At 31.8% G+C, this 18,556-nt stretch overlaps 1 protein-coding gene and 1 long non-coding RNA gene across 2 annotated transcripts; both read left to right on the top strand.

The window, feature by feature from the left end:
* Positions 1–159: 159 nt before the first annotated feature.
* LOC143302854 (uncharacterized) lies at positions 160–3,603 on the top strand. Its single transcript, XR_013058674.1, has 3 exons — positions 160–622; positions 1,653–1,851; positions 3,414–3,603. It is a non-coding gene; the product is annotated as an uncharacterized LOC143302854 (long non-coding RNA).
* A 1,784-nt stretch (positions 3,604–5,387) lies between these two features.
* On the top strand, positions 5,388–18,222 carry LOC117158068 (uncharacterized). The gene is made up of 6 exons (XM_033336588.2): positions 5,388–6,028; positions 13,183–15,219; positions 15,460–15,807; positions 16,168–16,401; positions 16,731–17,216; positions 17,366–18,222. The coding sequence occupies exons 1-6, from the start codon at positions 5,987–5,989 to the stop codon at positions 17,384–17,386; spliced, it is 3,168 nt and encodes a 1,055-aa protein (XP_033192479.2). The 5' UTR covers positions 5,388–5,986; the 3' UTR covers positions 17,387–18,222.
* The last annotated feature ends 334 nt before the right edge of the window (positions 18,223–18,556 follow it).

The raw sequence follows: 18,556 nt of genomic DNA, 5'->3' as shown, positions 1-18,556 counted from the left end.
TCGCGAGATGTCGTATTATGGGCACCGATCATTGACAATGTCGTGGTTTTGGTGTATTAGCGCCATCTAACAATGTTTCATATACAATAACGATTAACTGATTATAGGTAAGTCAGGTTATTTTAATATACTAAAGTCGTTGTTTTCTCTCCTGTAGAAGAGAGTTTTTCCAATAAGCGGTTACTTATCCGACGATCAATACGCGGCGTTTTCCTTTCTCTACGTTTATTCGGTTCTTCGTTGCGTTCATGGATAACATGACTCATTGATTTTGATCTCCTTAACTACGATATAAAAACAAATGAGAAATTGTAATGTGTGGGCGAGGGGCGTTTCTAACGGCTACTTGTTGATAGTTAGCAGGCGATTTTTTAACGGATAGAGATGTATGTATGTACAGGATAGATCTAACTCTATATGGATATTCGTCTGTCATGGTAGTATCGACGAAGGACTTTGTGTCTCACGTTCTGCAATACCGACCTCGAAAAAGATCAGAATGTTTCTTACGCTCTCTATTTGCTATGGCGAATATAAAAATTTGTAATTCAATTGAATCGTTGAACACGATAAAAATGGACTTGTTACATCTTACGGGTCATGGCATCATATGCAGTATCAGGTAATATATACTGTTATATCATTAACTAAAGACAGAATAGACGTGAAATTAAATGGGACCTCATCTGAAATACCGACCGCTAAAGTCAATGTTTCTCACGCCCTCTATAATTTATAACGTCACCGCGACGATTGTAAATAATCAGAATGCGCTCCGTTTATTTAAACAAAACTTTAGGTAGTGCTCGATTAAATAAATTTTTGGTCATTGAATTCATTTATCATTTATCTGAGCGAGAAATTGTAAATGCTTAGAAGTTAGGTATTTGTCGCACGACAGGTTCAATTGAACGGAATTCTATCGTAAGAAACATGAAAACAATATTTCAACATAATCTTATATTAGACAGTAGAACAGAATTGTGTGTGTGTGAAAACATGATATTGATATATTTAATAATTAATTAAAATATTATGATGGTTGTAAAAATTAAAAATCTTGTAAAAGAGTTTCGAAAAATCTGTTATTGTTACAAACTGAAATATTATATAAATTCTTTTCCCTTTGGTCAGTTTCATGTTTAACCACTATAATACAATTATTTTTGCCATAAATTAGCGCTTTAACTTACTTATTAACAGTTTAATTATTATGTTATGACATTTAGATCTGATTGTGTTACATTGGAAAAATCGTTAACTTTCGACTAATCTTGACAAGGTTAAGTCACTTCGTATGTGTGTCATAACAAGTATATATAAGTATACAAGTATATAAGTGTTGAACTCGAACGCAACTCATACAGACATGAAACCGTGTACACTGCGGTTTGGAAGAAAATATACCATTTATAAAACAATTCTGCTGTTAATTTATAACAATATACCATCGATTTATAATAATTATGTTATTAATTTATAACAATTCTACAGTAAATTTAGAACAGTTACATCATCAATTCGTAATAATTAAATTAATTTATTTCTTTTTATCTGATATTAACTAAATCCTTGAAATCTCTCAAACGGTATCTTATTTACATTTAATATCATATTTTAAGTTTTAATGTAGTACTTCAATTTTCATTTAGCTATTCACTTATCTATTTCAAATACAATCGGTTACAACGCGAAGTATTAATAACATATACCTATGGATAGAGTTTAACACTTCATATCCGAACAAAGCCATAAAATCAAATTCTGTTCATGGATTTGAGGAAGCAAATGACATGGCAATGAAAACAAAGGCAATGAAATTTCGTCATCCAATTATGCATGCTATGATTGGTAAGTTACATGGTTTGGTTCTTTTGGTAAACATGATTATTTAAGTTTATATACGAGTTAAACTTCCACGACTTCTACTCATGCACGATTCAATAATTTTCTAACGACAATTAATAACATTTTTATTGACAAATATTTGAAAGATACCTCTATCATCGTGCATAAGACTAACAGAGTCATTTTTCAATTTTATTTCTGTCTTAATGAACTTAAATTTCTTGTCATAATTTGTGGTACTCTGGTTTTGAAAACATATTTAATGAAATTATTTAAGAGTCAAATATAACGTGATTTGGTGTCCATAATAATTTCCTACATGGGAATATTAATAAACTTATTATTAATTTTATTTATTATTAAACGTTTATTATTAATAAACTTCAATACTCAGTACTCCTTTATTATCAAAAAGATTTCCATATTCTGTTCCTGCTAACATAATATCAATTACTCCTGTATCAAATATAATACAAGCATGTTTAAGAATCTTTTACACAATTTATCCAGTTTCTTCTGCCAATTATGCATTAAATTAAAACAAACGAAACGCATAACGTAGAATAGATATTTTATTGATAAGTAGAATTAATTTATGATGTATGCATGCTTTTTGTACAAAGATACATTGTTTAACTTAGAACGAAAAGTTAAAAATTTCTTTATTATTATTTTTAACAGACTGTTATAATTTCATTTTTTTACAATTTTGCTTCAAGTTAAATCTTTTGATACGAAAGGCTGCCGACAGGACTGCGATCTAATGTACTTTAGATTTATATGGACGTATTTATTGCACCATCCGTACATTTTAATATTCTTGAATATAATATATGGTATAAGTCTAATAATATTCCAACGGTCCATAAATACCTCAGATTAGTATCTATTATCTCTAGTTTAGTTTTACTTTTAAATAGGTTCTAGTTCTAAGATTTCGATTAAATTAATACTAAGCAACTGTGTTAGACGGTGGAGGTCAACGAAGGACTCATTGTTTGTTTTTCGTTTTAAGTTGTAGTTTTAAACCTTAGTTTTAACTCTGAATTTTAAGTCCCAGCTTTAAGTTGTATCGTTAATTTTAAGCATTACTTTTAATACATTTGTAAAGATCGATGCAGTTGATCGATATATTTGTTCGCAGAAATAAGACTTTGGTCATCTGTTTGCTCTTTTCGTACATTTTCTTGTTTTTCTTTTTCGTTGGTCGTTTACTCTATTCATCGGACGTAATTCGTTTGTTTGTACAAAAAGATTGTATTCTACATTACTGACTCATTTTTTACACATAGAATCACCATCATGAAACTGTAGTTCCATAGTACGTTATAAGCGATATCCTATATCTTCTATTTGGATTAGTAGATGAAGTAATTAGAATTCTTTTTGAAATAAGATTAGTAAAATATAATGTACATATATACATATTGAATATCTCATGATATATAACATTCTTGTATCTATATCGTATCTATGTCAAAACTTTATATTATTCTCATCTAAAACTTAGATACATGTTCAAACGAGTATCATGGTGAATTATTCAGTACGTTTTTACATTTCAGAAAATTTTTTATTTCACAATATTTAATCTCACATATACATACGATAGTTTTATTATCTATGATGTAATTTTAATGAGAACATAGTCGAACAATATATTGAAAATATCTTTAAGAGATTTATAATCTATTTCAAGAAAATTTATTTAGACTATACACAAGGTGGACATGCCTTAAAACCTGGACAAGGTAATACACATTTTTGCGTTACTCTGTTAAATTGTAAACCGTTTGGGCACTTAAGATCATATCTGATGATCATTGCACCATTCACGTAACAGAAATAATATTGCTGACAATAGGGGTCATCTGTTATTGGAAATCTACCACTTGTAACGCATTTAGGACTTGGCGTCGTACTTGGTGTCGTACTTGGTGTCGTACTTGGTGTCGTACTTGGTGTCGTACTTGGTGTCGTACTTGGTGTCGTACTTGGTGTCGTACTTGGTGTCGTACTTGGTGTCGTACTAGGCGTTGTACTTGGTGTTGTACTTGGTGTTGTACTGGGCGTCGTACTGGGCGTCGTACTGGGCGTCGTACTTGGTGTCGTACTTGGTGTCGTACTTGGTGTCGTACTGGGCGTTGTACTTGGTGTTGTACTGGGCGTCGTACTTGGCGTCGTACTGGGCGTTGTACTTGGCGTTGTACTTGGCGTTGTACTTGGCGTTGTACTGGGCGTCGTACTTGGTGTCGAACTTGACGTGGAACTTGACGTGGAACTTGACGTGGAACTTGACGTGGAACTTGACGTGGAACTTGGTGTCAAACTTGACGTGGAACTTGGTGTCGAACTTGACGTGGAACTTGACGTGGAACTTGGTGTCAAACTTGACGTGGAACTTGGTGTCAAACTTGACGTGGAACTTGGTGTCAAACTTGACGTGGAACTTGGTGTCGAACTTGACGTGGAACTTGACGTGGAACTTGGTGTCGAACTTGACGTGGAACTTGACGTGGAACTTGACGTCAATGGTGCAATTTGCTTGCAGACATAATTCGTAGACGATGTGCAATATTTTAGCGAGGGATCAAATAGCATCGTAGGTGCGCACGACGTATCGTATGACATGAATTCAACTCCGTTAAAAATACATATATAATAATTAGCACACGTTCCATCCACGATTTCAAATGTTCCTTGCATTACACATGTTCGCTTAGATGGAATTATTTGAAGCGTCCCAATGGGAATCGAATTAAAGATGAAAAGAATTTCAAACGCAACGAGGAATACGTTCATTTTGCGTATTTTACTGGTTTACAGAAAACGATGCTCATTTGCCGAAAATCAAAGAGAATATGTTTCTTAGTTTCATCACTGCAGCGAATATATTATCATCGTTGAATTTATTGTTTTATTATCGCGTATTACGAATATCTGTTAAATTCTGAGAAAATACGAGCTGAAAATAAATATCTTATGATACTTGGTTTATGAGTAAAAGAGATATGCGGACTATTATTGCTTCCTTGTGTACGACATATGAACGTACTATTAACATTTAGTCTTCCTAGAGCTATTTTCTTCTGAAAGAATTTATGAAAAACAACCAAAAAATAGCGTAGGAAGTAGAAGAGATTAAATTTTTTATTTCACATGATGTACGTTTTAAACATTTTGTTCGGTAGTAAATTAGCTAAATTTGTTAAAATCAAACTGTTTCTTAAATATAATATTGAAATATCATTAATCTGTCCAACTGATGAAAATTCGTTTGTCTGAAATAGAAGATACCTATGCAAGCTTTGTTGGGTAATTTGTAAAACGCAAAAGATTGTTTATTTGAGTTTAATGAAACGATCCTGATTACTTAATCGATTAACAAGAATAAATATGTATAATAAAATATTATATAACAATAAGCAAGTATAGTGAGTAAACACAGTATTAGATATTGTAAAGAATGTATTTTTATTTGAAATAGGTTACTCGGTAAATAGAGTATATTATAGTTAATCGGTTCACCAGTTGTACAGTTTGTAACATTTGTTTCGAACAACCCCAACAGATACGCAAGTTTCCCTCGAAGTTAGATCGTTCTCCAACAGGGGGTTCGCAGGTGAGAAAACTTTCGTAGAGGTATACATTGTAGGAGAGAGATTGGTAGGTAGAAAAGGAGTTCGATTCTTCGAGAGTAAGAGAAAGGATGAAGGAATGGAGAAAGAAAGAAAGAGAAGAGGAAGGAAAGAAGGAGCAAATGTATATAAGCGACTTACATGGAAGACGCGCCAATGGACTCTCTCTTTGACCTTACTGAAGCGTGCACCTTTCTTCCTGTTTTTTCTTCGTTCTCCAATCTCCTTACTCTTCGAAGTTTTCTATAAGATCCTTCTATTTGACGTCCTTGCTCTTCAATCTTGATCTTGCCGTGAGGAAGTTCAGTAACTCTTTCGCATCGTGCACTTTCTGATTATGTGTTACCAAAAATAATATATCGAGTTTGCATCTCGTTCTTCGTTGTAATCTTCAAACAGTATTTGCAGTGATTTCAATAAATTCTTTTTTATCGAATCAAAATGTGTGACCATTGAATTAAAAAGTTTCACCTTGTTTCTTGTGATATGTTCCTGACGAAATGGACCTACATAACAGTATGCGAAACATGAATCTGCTTCGAGTGAGTATAAATAACATTTTAAAACGTTACGAAAGTTTATTAAATAACAGAGTTATATTTCCTAACATAGTGATTTTAATTATTAAAACTTACTATATTAAACATGTAACAATAGTCCATTGATTAAACCATGTATCTCATATCGAGCAAACTTTTTCCGTACCTTGACACAGGATAAGTAGCAAAAATTGACTTTAGAAATTTATTTCTTTAATCTTATATTACACATTGTACATATTATACAAATATTATATTACTCTATTTACTCTGTATTGAATTTTACATTTATATTTAACAATTTCTATATAATGTATGTGTAATAATGTAAGGAAAATTATACAATTTATGTTATTAAAATTATAGCTTGCCATATATGTATATACCTATACACTGTGAAAGTTTAAAAAGAATAGAGAGGGAGTAGGTTAATTTGTATGAAACAAATCTGACAGTTTCAACCTAGTGTTAGCATTAGTAAAGCTTGTTAATTAAGCTTTCCCATAGTTTTTTCATAAAACTCCAACAAAGCTTTTTCATAGTTCTTTTCACAGAACTTTTCACAAAGTTTTTCCATAATTCGTCTGCAAAAATGTACTAACAATGAAACTATTTCTTTTCTGTTTTATTGTCGAAATGTTGATTACAGCATCGATCTAAGTACATACCTATTGCTTTAGGTACAAGAATAAAATGAAATGAATTTAGAAGTCGTATAAAATATTAATTACTATTTTATTTGACTTTACCTACTTACAGTTTTGTCGATAAAAATTTACTTTTGTAATTAATTATTCTACGATGTTTAAAATTTAATTTCAAAAGATGAATATGCAAATAGCTCTTAACCGTTAGAAATATCCTCCAAATTTTTCCTATACCTTTTTACGTTTCTTCAATTTTACATTTATAAATTAATCTATTTTATAACAGCATCAATTAATTATTTAGTATGAAATAAGTGTTTGTTTAATTGAAACTTTTGTTTGTAAGGATACACTCTTAGTTACAAATTAATGGTTAGAAACTCTATACATATGTATTTCATTGATTTTGCATTGTACTTGTGAGAGTAGATGTTCGACTTTTTAACCATAGATTTTATGAGGCGAAAGCTATACTGACAGAGATAAATTACTATTTTTTACAATAAATTTATTTATATCATATAGATACATTTTAATGTCTTATTAGCGAATATAATATATAATAAATATTAATTATGTTGCATTGATTTTGTTTTCAATAAGAGTTTTTCTAAATCTTTTTTTTTTGTTTATAACTTAATACAAAAAGCAAAAAGGTGGGAAAATAGAACAGTGTTATTAATTAAAATAATTTATTTCTTATCAGAAAGTATACTTTTATTTTCCTTCTCCAATTTTTTCTTCTTCAACTTTTTAAAGAAGAATTTCTACAAATATTCCATGACATAAATAATAGCACCTTTCAAAAATATAATGAAATTAAATTTGTTTTACTCTAAACATAATTTCTTTTAAATTATTACGTTATATATTACAAAACATGTTAAAAATATAATGTTTATTGGAACGAAACATCGTATAGTGTCTATATCCTTGTACATAGAATTCTGTAGAGGATCATGTGCTTGATTTATCATGCAACGCGTACAAGGCGAAAGTTAAAAATCACCAATTCAAAGTCTGGTAAAACGACGCTCCAGCGACATGACCAAATTTAACTACTATTTTAAGAAATATACCTACGACTAGTCTACTTTCGCTTTGCGAATTTTCAATTAGCTGAGATTGTGAATTTTCAAGTAAGATAATACGAGTATACATTTCCTTTATTTTATGAATTAGGAGTTTAACTTATTTGTAATAATCTATCACTCACAAGTGTTCGTAAAGAAATTTAGAACTAGCTTAGTATCCGAATATATCGATTTCAAGATTATAAGAAAATTTCTTACATTTATGACGAAACCACTTTCAATAACATTAACGTCACCTATTTTTATTATATTATTATTTCAGAAGCAGGAATTCTCGTTACCTCAAAAATTCAATAAAATCAAAATAGAAATAAGATGTTAATTGGAATAAAAATAAAAGCAAAGATACTAAGGAAAGATAAAAAAAATAAATGCTTTATAATGTTCTCAAATTTTTAGAAAAAATTCTCCAAACGTTATCGATAGATATAGTTCGTAATAGAACAATTTTTAAACAATCTTTTTAATAGGATAATTTCTATAAACAATGCATATTAGTATAATTACAAATATGTATACCTTTAATAGTTAAAAAAAGAAACAAGTAGCAAATGTTTATTTATTATTAGCAACTACATGTGTTATTTTTTGGTAATACCTCCCATGAATTCTTATAGTGTAGCATTCGAATGCTAAACCTCTGACTACTGACAATTTGAATCACTAACAAACTTTTTGGCAGATTTTCAAGAAACAAGAAATTAACCTGTAGACATGTCCGGTTACAAAAGCTTCTGAAAGTTAGGTCTGATTTGTATACGTCGTGAATCGCCAATCGTTCACGATCCAACAAAGACGTCGTGAACGATGTGAGGGAAACATATGCTCGACGCTTTCGAGTGATCCTTGTCGTTTGGCATAGTGCCAACGTAGGAGCGAAACTCTTTCGTCTACGACCTAAATCTGTCGCTTTCCGTTTGCACGTTTCTTCCTCTTATCAGTGTCAATACCAATCATCTTTGAATAAGCTTTATGGCCTTATTAAACATTGACGTGACTCATAAAAACTTTCGTCTTCTGATAAATATTTGTACATTATATAGATGTCACATGATTTATGTAGCATTTAACCTTACCAATTTTTTCTTTTCTATAACATTTTCAACAACAAGATACTCTCACAACTAATGTTATTAGCGAAGTTTGATAAGACTGGAGTATCAAATTATCAGTGTCGATAGATCTTCTTGTTTTTTATGACAGTAACAAGATCGATGATAAAATAAGTAGAGTTGTACAAGTGCACTTTATAAATTACAAGCTGATTATCCTCATTCATGTAAACTTATAAAATTATAGAAACTAATTATGGAAGAATAGTCGTAATAGTATGGGATGTATGTATGTAACGTTCTAACATTCTAATCATAGTATTGAGTATTTAGCATTTAAGAGAAAGATCTCTGCTTTGACAAAAACATAGAAAAAGCAAAATTTATGGGTAGTCTTGTTTAGATTGAAAAAACAAGAAAAGTTCAGAAAGTTAATTTTTATATTTATTTATTATATATTTTATATTATATATTCTATATTTACTCATCTTTTTTATCATTATATTATAATGTTCGCGCTGCTGAACTAAATAGAATTTATTTCACAAAATTAAGGAAGATATTAAATATATTTTATATCTAATGTTTCCCGACATTCGTTTAAAAAATCTAATGCACGTGATAATTACACCTCTCATTATCAAGGTATTTCCACAACTGTCCTTCCTATGTAAACTACTTCGTTAAAACCGTTAGAGCTTGTTCGTCGCGAGGAATAAGACTTCAAGATTTTCACTTTATCTCTTCCCATCAAGTTCTCAAGGAATGGAGCCTTCCTGTTTGAAAGTTTATTTCTTACTATAGTTACATCACAAAAACGATTAGAATTTCTTTCTTTAATGCATTATATTATATACATAAGATGGCGTGTAGAGTAATTAAATCCTACATTTACATAAAATACACACGACGAAATATAAAATGACCAAATTTTGCTCGCTATTAAAATAAATTTTACTTTCTTTGTATCAATATCGCAAACATTCATCTCGATTTCAATTGACCTATATATTTCTATTTTCATTTAATTATAATTCTGAAACATTTAAGTTCATTTAATTATACGTACGATCGATTATTATAACTAAAATTAATAGACCTGAAAAACTAGCAATATTAATTGCTTTTTATTATATTTTTCCAAAAACTAAATGTCTTAATACTAGAAGATCCTATTCATCGATATATTAACTTCCTCAAAATATTATTATTATAATTATTATAACGATTATTGTAACTAAAATTAATAGGATTGAAAAACTTGCAATATCAATTTTATTTTATTTTATTTTTCCAAAAACTAAATGTCTTAGTACTAGAAGATCCTATTCATCGATATATTAACTTCCTGAAAATATTATTATTATAATTATTATAACGATTATTATAACTAAAATTAATAGGACTGAAAAACTTGCAATATTAATTGCTTTTTATTATATTTTTCCAAAAACTAAATGTCTTAATACTAGAAGATCCTATTCATTGATATATTAACTTCCTTAAAATATTATTATTATAATTATTATAACGATTATTGTAACTAAACTTAATAGGACTGAAAAACTTGCAATATTAATTGCTTTTTATTATATTTTTCCAAAAACTAAATGTCTTAATGTTATAAGATCCTATTCATCGATATATTAACTTCCTCAAAATATTATTATTATAATTATTATAACGATTATTATAACTAAAATTAATAGACCTGGACAACTTGCAATATTAATTGCTTTTTATTATATTTTTCCAAAAACTAAATGTCTTAATGTTAGAAGATCCTATTCATCGATATATTAACTTCCTTAAAATATCAATGAAGAACTATAACAACGAAGAAATACACAGACAGACATACATTTGTTTGTTACTGTACAATTATCCTCCCTACGATTAGAAGATTTAAGGACAACAGAAATTATTCTCGACAAGCAGAATGAAAGCTTTCTGATATTATTTCGATTTGAGATAGACAGCCAGAAGAAAATTGCACACTCGTTATTGGCATTGGTTAGTCTCGATTAGCGCCGGCATTTATTCTAGCACACGTGTTGCTCACACGAGCACACCAACACTTTGTTAAATACGCATTATACTGATTACATGCAACCACATATTACATCTTCTCACTATAGGTCGACTCTCGTAATACCCACAGCCCACTTACCTACATTACCCCTGCTACACAAGTGTCTCTTATATACTTCGACTATTACAGTGTGTGAACTACCTATTCTTCAATGAAGAATAGTTTATCTCACGATCAAACACAACCGATTATATGTATACTACTTTTCGATAGCCAAAATTAGACGACAATGTAATTTTAATGACCTTCGTTCATTCATTTCATTTTAATGAAATCTTTATTAGTCAAATTGTATTAGCTGAATAATAATTGAAGACTTTCTTTTACTATAATATTTCCTTCCTTCTCGACGAATGTGCTTTAAATAATAAATTTAACGCGAACGTACTTTATGTAAAATAAAAAGTGGGAAAATACAATTTTCGCCTTGAAATGCTTCGAAGTGAAAAGCGTGTCAATTTTATGAAAATGCAAAAACGCGTTAATATTTAAGTGATAGCACATCGACAATAATACAAATATTTCTATACATTTAATGATACAAATAAACAAACGACAGCTACAATTATAATTATTTCCTTGTAACTTCGACATTGCAATTATTTATTTTCTCTATAAAACTTATTCTATCTGTATATATTGTAATTTCTAGAATACACGTTTAGAATATTATAACTTTATAAAATACTAATTTACTTCCTTACACGTGCAGATAAATGTTAAGTTTTGATTTTAAATGCAATTAAAAATTAGCTATGAAATAATTTTCAACGCGTAAAATTATCGAAATTAGAATTAAATATATTTGTACAATACGTAATTTAAAGTTTATAAAATATAATTGTGACCAGAGATTTTATTACTAACTTTATTACTAAAAAATATTTCATGGTTTTGTTAAGGGTTCCCTTTTCGATACATATTATTGTTTTATATATCGTTATAACGATAGAATGGCTTGTTTATAGCTGGCTTGAAGTTCACTATGCAATTAGAACGTTACTATACATATTATCTATTTTAAATTAATTTGAAAACGTAATAACAGGTCAAGTAACTCTGCCTACTGGCACTTGTCTCAAAGCGATAATACAAAATGATATTGTTTGCTACTTTCGCTTGAGCAACTACTTCTTATCCGCTGCTAAGAATATAAAGCACACCGAGTTTCATGTTAATAGGTTTAAAAGTGATATGAGGGATCTCTTCCATCCTTTTTTTTCATTTGTTCACTTTCTTATGCAGTTCCGGTTCTCGCTGTAAGTACGGTGATCCGCGAGTACTCTCGTTCTCTCTCACACGTCCGCGTATTTCACGGTAAACGTAAAATAGCACGTGGAATTCCACGGGAACACCATTGAATTTACGTCTCGTGAGAAACTCGTAAGCAATAGCTGGCCGCTCAAATCTGTTCTGCGCTCGATTTTATGCTATCCTTGCTCCCCTTTCATTCCTCACCCTTTGTTTTCGATAATTTAGTTGAATATTACAACTTACAAACACAATAACGAAGATGAAGGCTACTAATTGTTCCTTACACTTTATCATGATGCAGAGATGTTTCTGCTTGATTCCTTGTTGCAACTTTTACAAAATTCATTGAATTTCTATCAAAGATCTTATTTCTAGATTAAATTAAACAAAGATCTTCATATTAGAAAGTTTTCTTATCACCTACGTCCATGAGTTTTACCTTCTGCCGGAGATTATGGTAAAGTTTGATTATTTTTTCAAATGTTTCTGTCTCATCGAAACAATAATGGACATAATTAATTACGTATGAGACAATAGAAGAAGAATATTTATATATATAATTATTAATACAAGTAGGAGAATACGAAAAATTAGTGTAATTGTCTAATCCAAGTGAAACTACATAGTTCTGGCATAATTCAGAGCGGTAATGAACGTTCCTCAGGAAGTGACCCACTTTAGTTTACCCTGTGTTTATTTTCCATGGTTATTGACCATTGTGAGAAGTGCACGAGCTTTTCTAAGCGTATTCGTTCATGAATTTTCATCTGCTGTTAGGAATGCGATGTATTTATTTTAACTATCATTGAATAAAGTATATCTTATTTCTCACGAAACGTATCAAATTGTTTCGATAAATCCAGCGTATTTATCGAATATTCTAAAACATGAAATTATCTATATCGCGTATAGTTTCGTACTAGAAACTATCTGTATGTAAAATATATAAATATAATAATAAAAACGGTTTAAGTTCGGTGTTCATCTTTAATCCAATTAACAACTTATATGCTTTTAGGTTACGTTAACGCTATCACTGCTCGTTTTTGCATGCAGTACGTCATCATGCTTGAAAAATGATCCAAGTGAACCATCCTTCGATAATGGTCCAAATATTATTCGGCGCAGTAGAAGGGCCGGATTAAATGAATATTTAGTCCCACCTCCAATACCGAAACCTTATCCGGTGAGGTCTGGAAGAGTAGCAAATCCTTCGGCAGCGGAATCTCCAGGATACTTTACACAATTGATGAGCTGGTTGAACCCTTTTAATTATGTCTCTTCAACTTCTACTCCTCTAAAGACATCACACCTCGAACCACCACCTCTTTATTCACCACTAACTCAATCTTACGGCCCTCCACCATATAATTTGCATCCTGCTTTGCAACCTGGACCGTCTCTTCATCCTCCACTTGGACCTCAAATTGATCCATCTTTGCACTCTTCTATCGGTCCATTTCCTCCTGTTCAACATACCGGTCCACCTGTGGCAGCTCCTTCTAGTGGACATCCGGATGCATCTTTTAATCTTCCTGCTCGCCCATCCTTACAATTGTACAACCCTCCAACGATCTTTCACGGTATGCAACGCGCTTTCCCAACTGCGAAAGACAATCGCGGTAGTTACGTAGCGGCGAATAAAGGGAAACATTGTAATCCTTGTAACAAGGTTCCTTGGATTCCGATGCAAGATAGCGGACTTCATTCGGACAAGTATCCGCTTCCTACGCAACTTTCAAACGGTTATCTTCCTCCTAGCAATCAAGGAAATCACGACGTCCAATACGCCGCTTCGCATGAGATCAGAATACCAGAACTTTCTCAAATACCTGTTGAACAAACACCTTTCAACAGCGCATTACCGCACCCACTGTTGTACCATGACACGATACCTCCCCTTTACAAAGCAGAACCCTTTGCTCGGCCGTTTCAAAATCCTCCTGCAATCGAAAATGTGGAACATTTCAAATCGCCAGCTTTGCCCGTGACACCGTTAACTGACCAAGTACACAAAAGCCCTGATGTTAAGGACGAGCGTTATAATATTTATGGTAACGACGATCAAAGATCCATTGGAACAGAGATTAATCAAGGACATGTAAGTGCCATATCTAAAAGCCACGAGATCGAGATCAACAAAGTGCCTGTAGACCACAAAGAATCATTTGATAGTTCGATTCTCGATGCTCAGTCTCCGGGATCGTCGAATCTCGAAAATCACGAATTTCCTAGTCAAAGTGGTAACGAATACCATGAACTCTTTCATCCAAATCCAACTCCTATCAGCGATTTCAATTACTTACCGCCGGATCTGAAACCTTCGGCTAGCTTCGCAACTTCCACCTTTCACAATCAAGAAAGCGATAGTTTGAATTATCAATATTCCGGCGATTTGTCGCCTAGCGGCAGTGTCGTTAAAGATTCTCATGTAACGACGCAACCGTCTCTTGCGAGTTCTTTCGTGTCGAAAGAGAGGCCGATACATTTTGAGGAATCGCCGCTGCTAGATCTGACGAAAAAAGACGAAAGTCGCATCGATATACAATGGCCAACTTCCACTATTGGCTATACCGATATCGATAATGTATCCGACAATACAGCGAAGACGACTACGGATTATAATTTAGAAACCGAAAATGTATTTTTCGACGATTCATCCGATTCTGTCAAGTCGACTGAGTCGTATTCTCTTCCGGATATTCAAAATATTAATAGTGTTTTTGGACCTTCAACAATCGCAACCGTGGATTTCTCAAATAGTAATATTAATGAACACGTGGAGACGTCAACAGGTAGTAGAGAATATACAAATCAACAAGACGTTTCGTATATTCCACCGTCCGGACAAGCAGGATATTTGTGGCCAAGTTTGCTAATAAATACACCAAACTTGAGAAATCATTCATCGAAGAATCACGGTTCCTTGAATCATCTTGCTCGATGGAATAATTCTTTGTCAGGAAATAAGAATTCTGAAAAGCAAGACAGTATAGATACGAAGGATACGCGAGATACGCTTCAAAAGCCACAAAATATGAAGCGAAATAAACAAGTGAGCAAAATTATTCGTACAAATGTAGTTAGGATCTTACGAAACGTAAATATAACGGTGGAATATGTAAAATTCGAAATTTTAATTATTTACAAGTAACATAAGATATTTATTTACCTATTCAGCAATTTTCATTGAGACTTTATTTACACGGTAACTAATAAATTGTATGAAAATAAAGTAAAATTCGATTATCGATGACAAAGATCACGAATTTATGAAAATAACGTAATGTTTTAGGTACAAGTTATTATACCATACACGTCGGAATATACACCGATTCCGTTCCAACAATCTTACGGAGATTGGAGTATCAAAACTAATTTTGAACGTACGCAGCCAAGAAAGGTTCCTTCTCGAACCGGATTGAACGCTGATAATTATCTTCAACAAGAATCTAGGAATGATATTCGAGTAGTTAATCAATTACAATCACAATTTAATGTCAATAACTCAAAGAAATCGAACGTGCAATCGATAAGACCATCTTCAACTACTGTAGAAGATTCAAAAAGCACTACAACAAGAGCAAACACTTCCATCGATGTGCGAAGGTTGCAAAAGAATATCGATAACTGGACAATACAAGTGAGCATATGGATATATAGTTAATTAATTAATTATCATTAATATGAGTGAGATATATCTCGACACTTCTTATTATTTATTACTTATAATTATCATATTGTTCCTTTCTCTTGAAGTCAAAATTTTCTTTATTCTCCTTATTTTTGGAAAATAAAGAATCGTCGCATGTGGTAATCAAGATTTTATAAAATTTTCCCATCAAATTAGTCTTGCCTCTTTGATTTTGCATCATTTGCATTAATTGGTAAATTCAGCATTATTAAAAATGATACTGATGATATGTTGATGCTTTTTATAATGAATATGCTTTTTATGGAGGCATACAGAGGAAAATAACTAATATAAGATTTTCACCCGTAGGAATATTCAAGACCTACAACGTCTAGTACAATTTTGCCTAGTTCCTTGCACCCTTATCTCTCGCCATCGAAGAAAATTCCAACGGAGTACTTAACAACAACAGAACCAGCCGATCGTACAAACGAGTCGAAAGATCACAATGAAATTGTGAAAACTTATTCTTTGGCTGGCTTCAGTTTCAACGAGATAGAACATGAAGGCTCTGCGAGTAATCGTATCGAGGAGACCCAATCGGTAATTTGATGCGATTCGATGTGCACTCCACATTTTACCTATTTGTTACGATCACTAGATCATTATCTAATCTATTAGTAGTATTGTTTGGTGATATCAATTAGCACATTAGTAATTTTTACTAATACTACTACGTTAATAATAACAATACAGTACTAGTAATAATAATTCTACGTATCTACATATAATAATCGGTAAATCGTTATTTTATTATCGTCTAACTTATAGGTGACATCATACAACGATATTAACTGATATTAACAGTATATTACAATATTAATAGCAAAATAATATTATTCGTATTGATTGTTTTGAATATTGATTTCCAGGCCGTAAAGGTGCTACGAATAGATAAACCGAAAGTGACAATTAACGACTTGCACAGCGTAGATAAGCCCACGATAGAAGAAAAGTCAACGTGGAAATCAGACTCTGTATCGATATCATCTATTAATAAAGAACGAGTTTACGTGGTAACGCCACAACCGATATCACAAATACCCTCGAAAAATGACATGGAAAATCGTAAGGAGCAAGGCGAGACAGAACAACCGGAGCGAACAAGTGAATCGACCGTCAGTGACATAAGCAACAGCAAGAATAATTTCAGTGACTTCGAAGCGATCGAAAAAGCCTATCAAGTGCTTCCGCAAGCGGTAAATAATCTTGCTGTTGCATCCACCGGGAAGGAAAACATTCCTTTATGGGGAATTATGGAACACGAAGAGTTTGCTTCTTTGAATTTGAACGAAAATGACGAAGAAGCAGCAGAAGATATCGTGGATGGACCGATACTTTATTCTGGACACTCGAAGGTGATAAATTATTGAAAATATTGAACATATTCTGTCAATTATTATCCTTGGAAATGGTAGAAATATTGCTATTTGTTAACTCTCTCTCTTTCTTTCTCTCTCGTTATTTATAGATAATTTATAGGCAATAACAATGATATTGTTTACAGGTGTCACGAGCTAAACGATGACAAGCAAGAATCTCTTAAATTTGGAGGCTGAAAAGCACAATTTTTAATTGTGAATAGTTAACTGTTCGGTCGTTTTAATCTTAAAGACTTTCTATTACTTGATTTGCGTGTAACAGGACACGAATAAAATTGTTTTAGCTTTTTAAGTGTACAACCTGAACTTTATTACGGCCAGTGTAGACTCATACGTATTATTATATAGAAACAATAAGATGATTATTTGTAACATAAGCAGATACGTCTGTAAAAAGTAACGTGTTACGGGCGTTGCGAATTGAGGCTTTCGAATTTCCCCTTTTTGCTATATACGAAGGATCGCTATAAAAATACAATTTCATCGACGTAACTGTTATTTGATCGTGTAATTACTCTGTAAATACGTAAAAGTAAACATACTATAAGTTTGATAAATAGGATTAAATTAATTGTAAGTACGTACTGACAAGATTGTATCCACAAAAATCCATAATTATTTTTGTAAAATAGTGGAAAATTCAACAGTTACAGGTTGCTATAGACTGTCGAATAAATTAGATCATAATAACGTTAATCATTACTCTGATGTTGTTAAAAATCTCTTTCAATTCTGAATTTGAAGTTTGCCTTTACGACATTAAAGAGTAGAACAACGTATATGTACGCGTGAAATGTGTAAAAATAAACATTCTTCGACTCGACGAAGTATAGTTATAAAATTAAAGGGACCATTATCTATTTTTTGGCTATTTTTAAGAGGGGCAGAATCAACTTTGTAATGTACTAAACCCTACTGTACTAATGTAAATGTAAATGTAATGTAACTGAATTCAAAGTACATTTAAAAGTTAGAAACTCAATTTCATTTTTAATTATCTCAATAAGTTTTTCCCCGGATATATAACTAAATATACGTTTTCTTATACCGTCACTTTCGATTATTTTGCACATTTGGAAGCCACCCAAAAAGAGCTATTTGTATTCAGATGCCACAGCGATGCACACTCATACGTATTCCGCGTACTGCGTGTTTGACAATGTTTAAGACTTTCTCGATTATATGGTGAAAGGAGACCGTATTCCGGTTCACGTTGTTTCATCAATTGAAAAGTGCGACCATTTTACCATGATTTCGTGACTGAAATTTACGATGATACTCTCTAATTTTATTGTGCTTTAAACTTTTACGGAACG

This window comes from Bombus vancouverensis, chromosome 6, assembly GCF_051014615.1.
Source record: "Bombus vancouverensis nearcticus chromosome 6, iyBomVanc1_principal, whole genome shotgun sequence".
NCBI lineage: Eukaryota > Metazoa > Arthropoda > Insecta > Hymenoptera > Apidae > Bombus > Bombus vancouverensis.
This window is presented reverse-complemented; position numbering and strand designations above follow the sequence as displayed.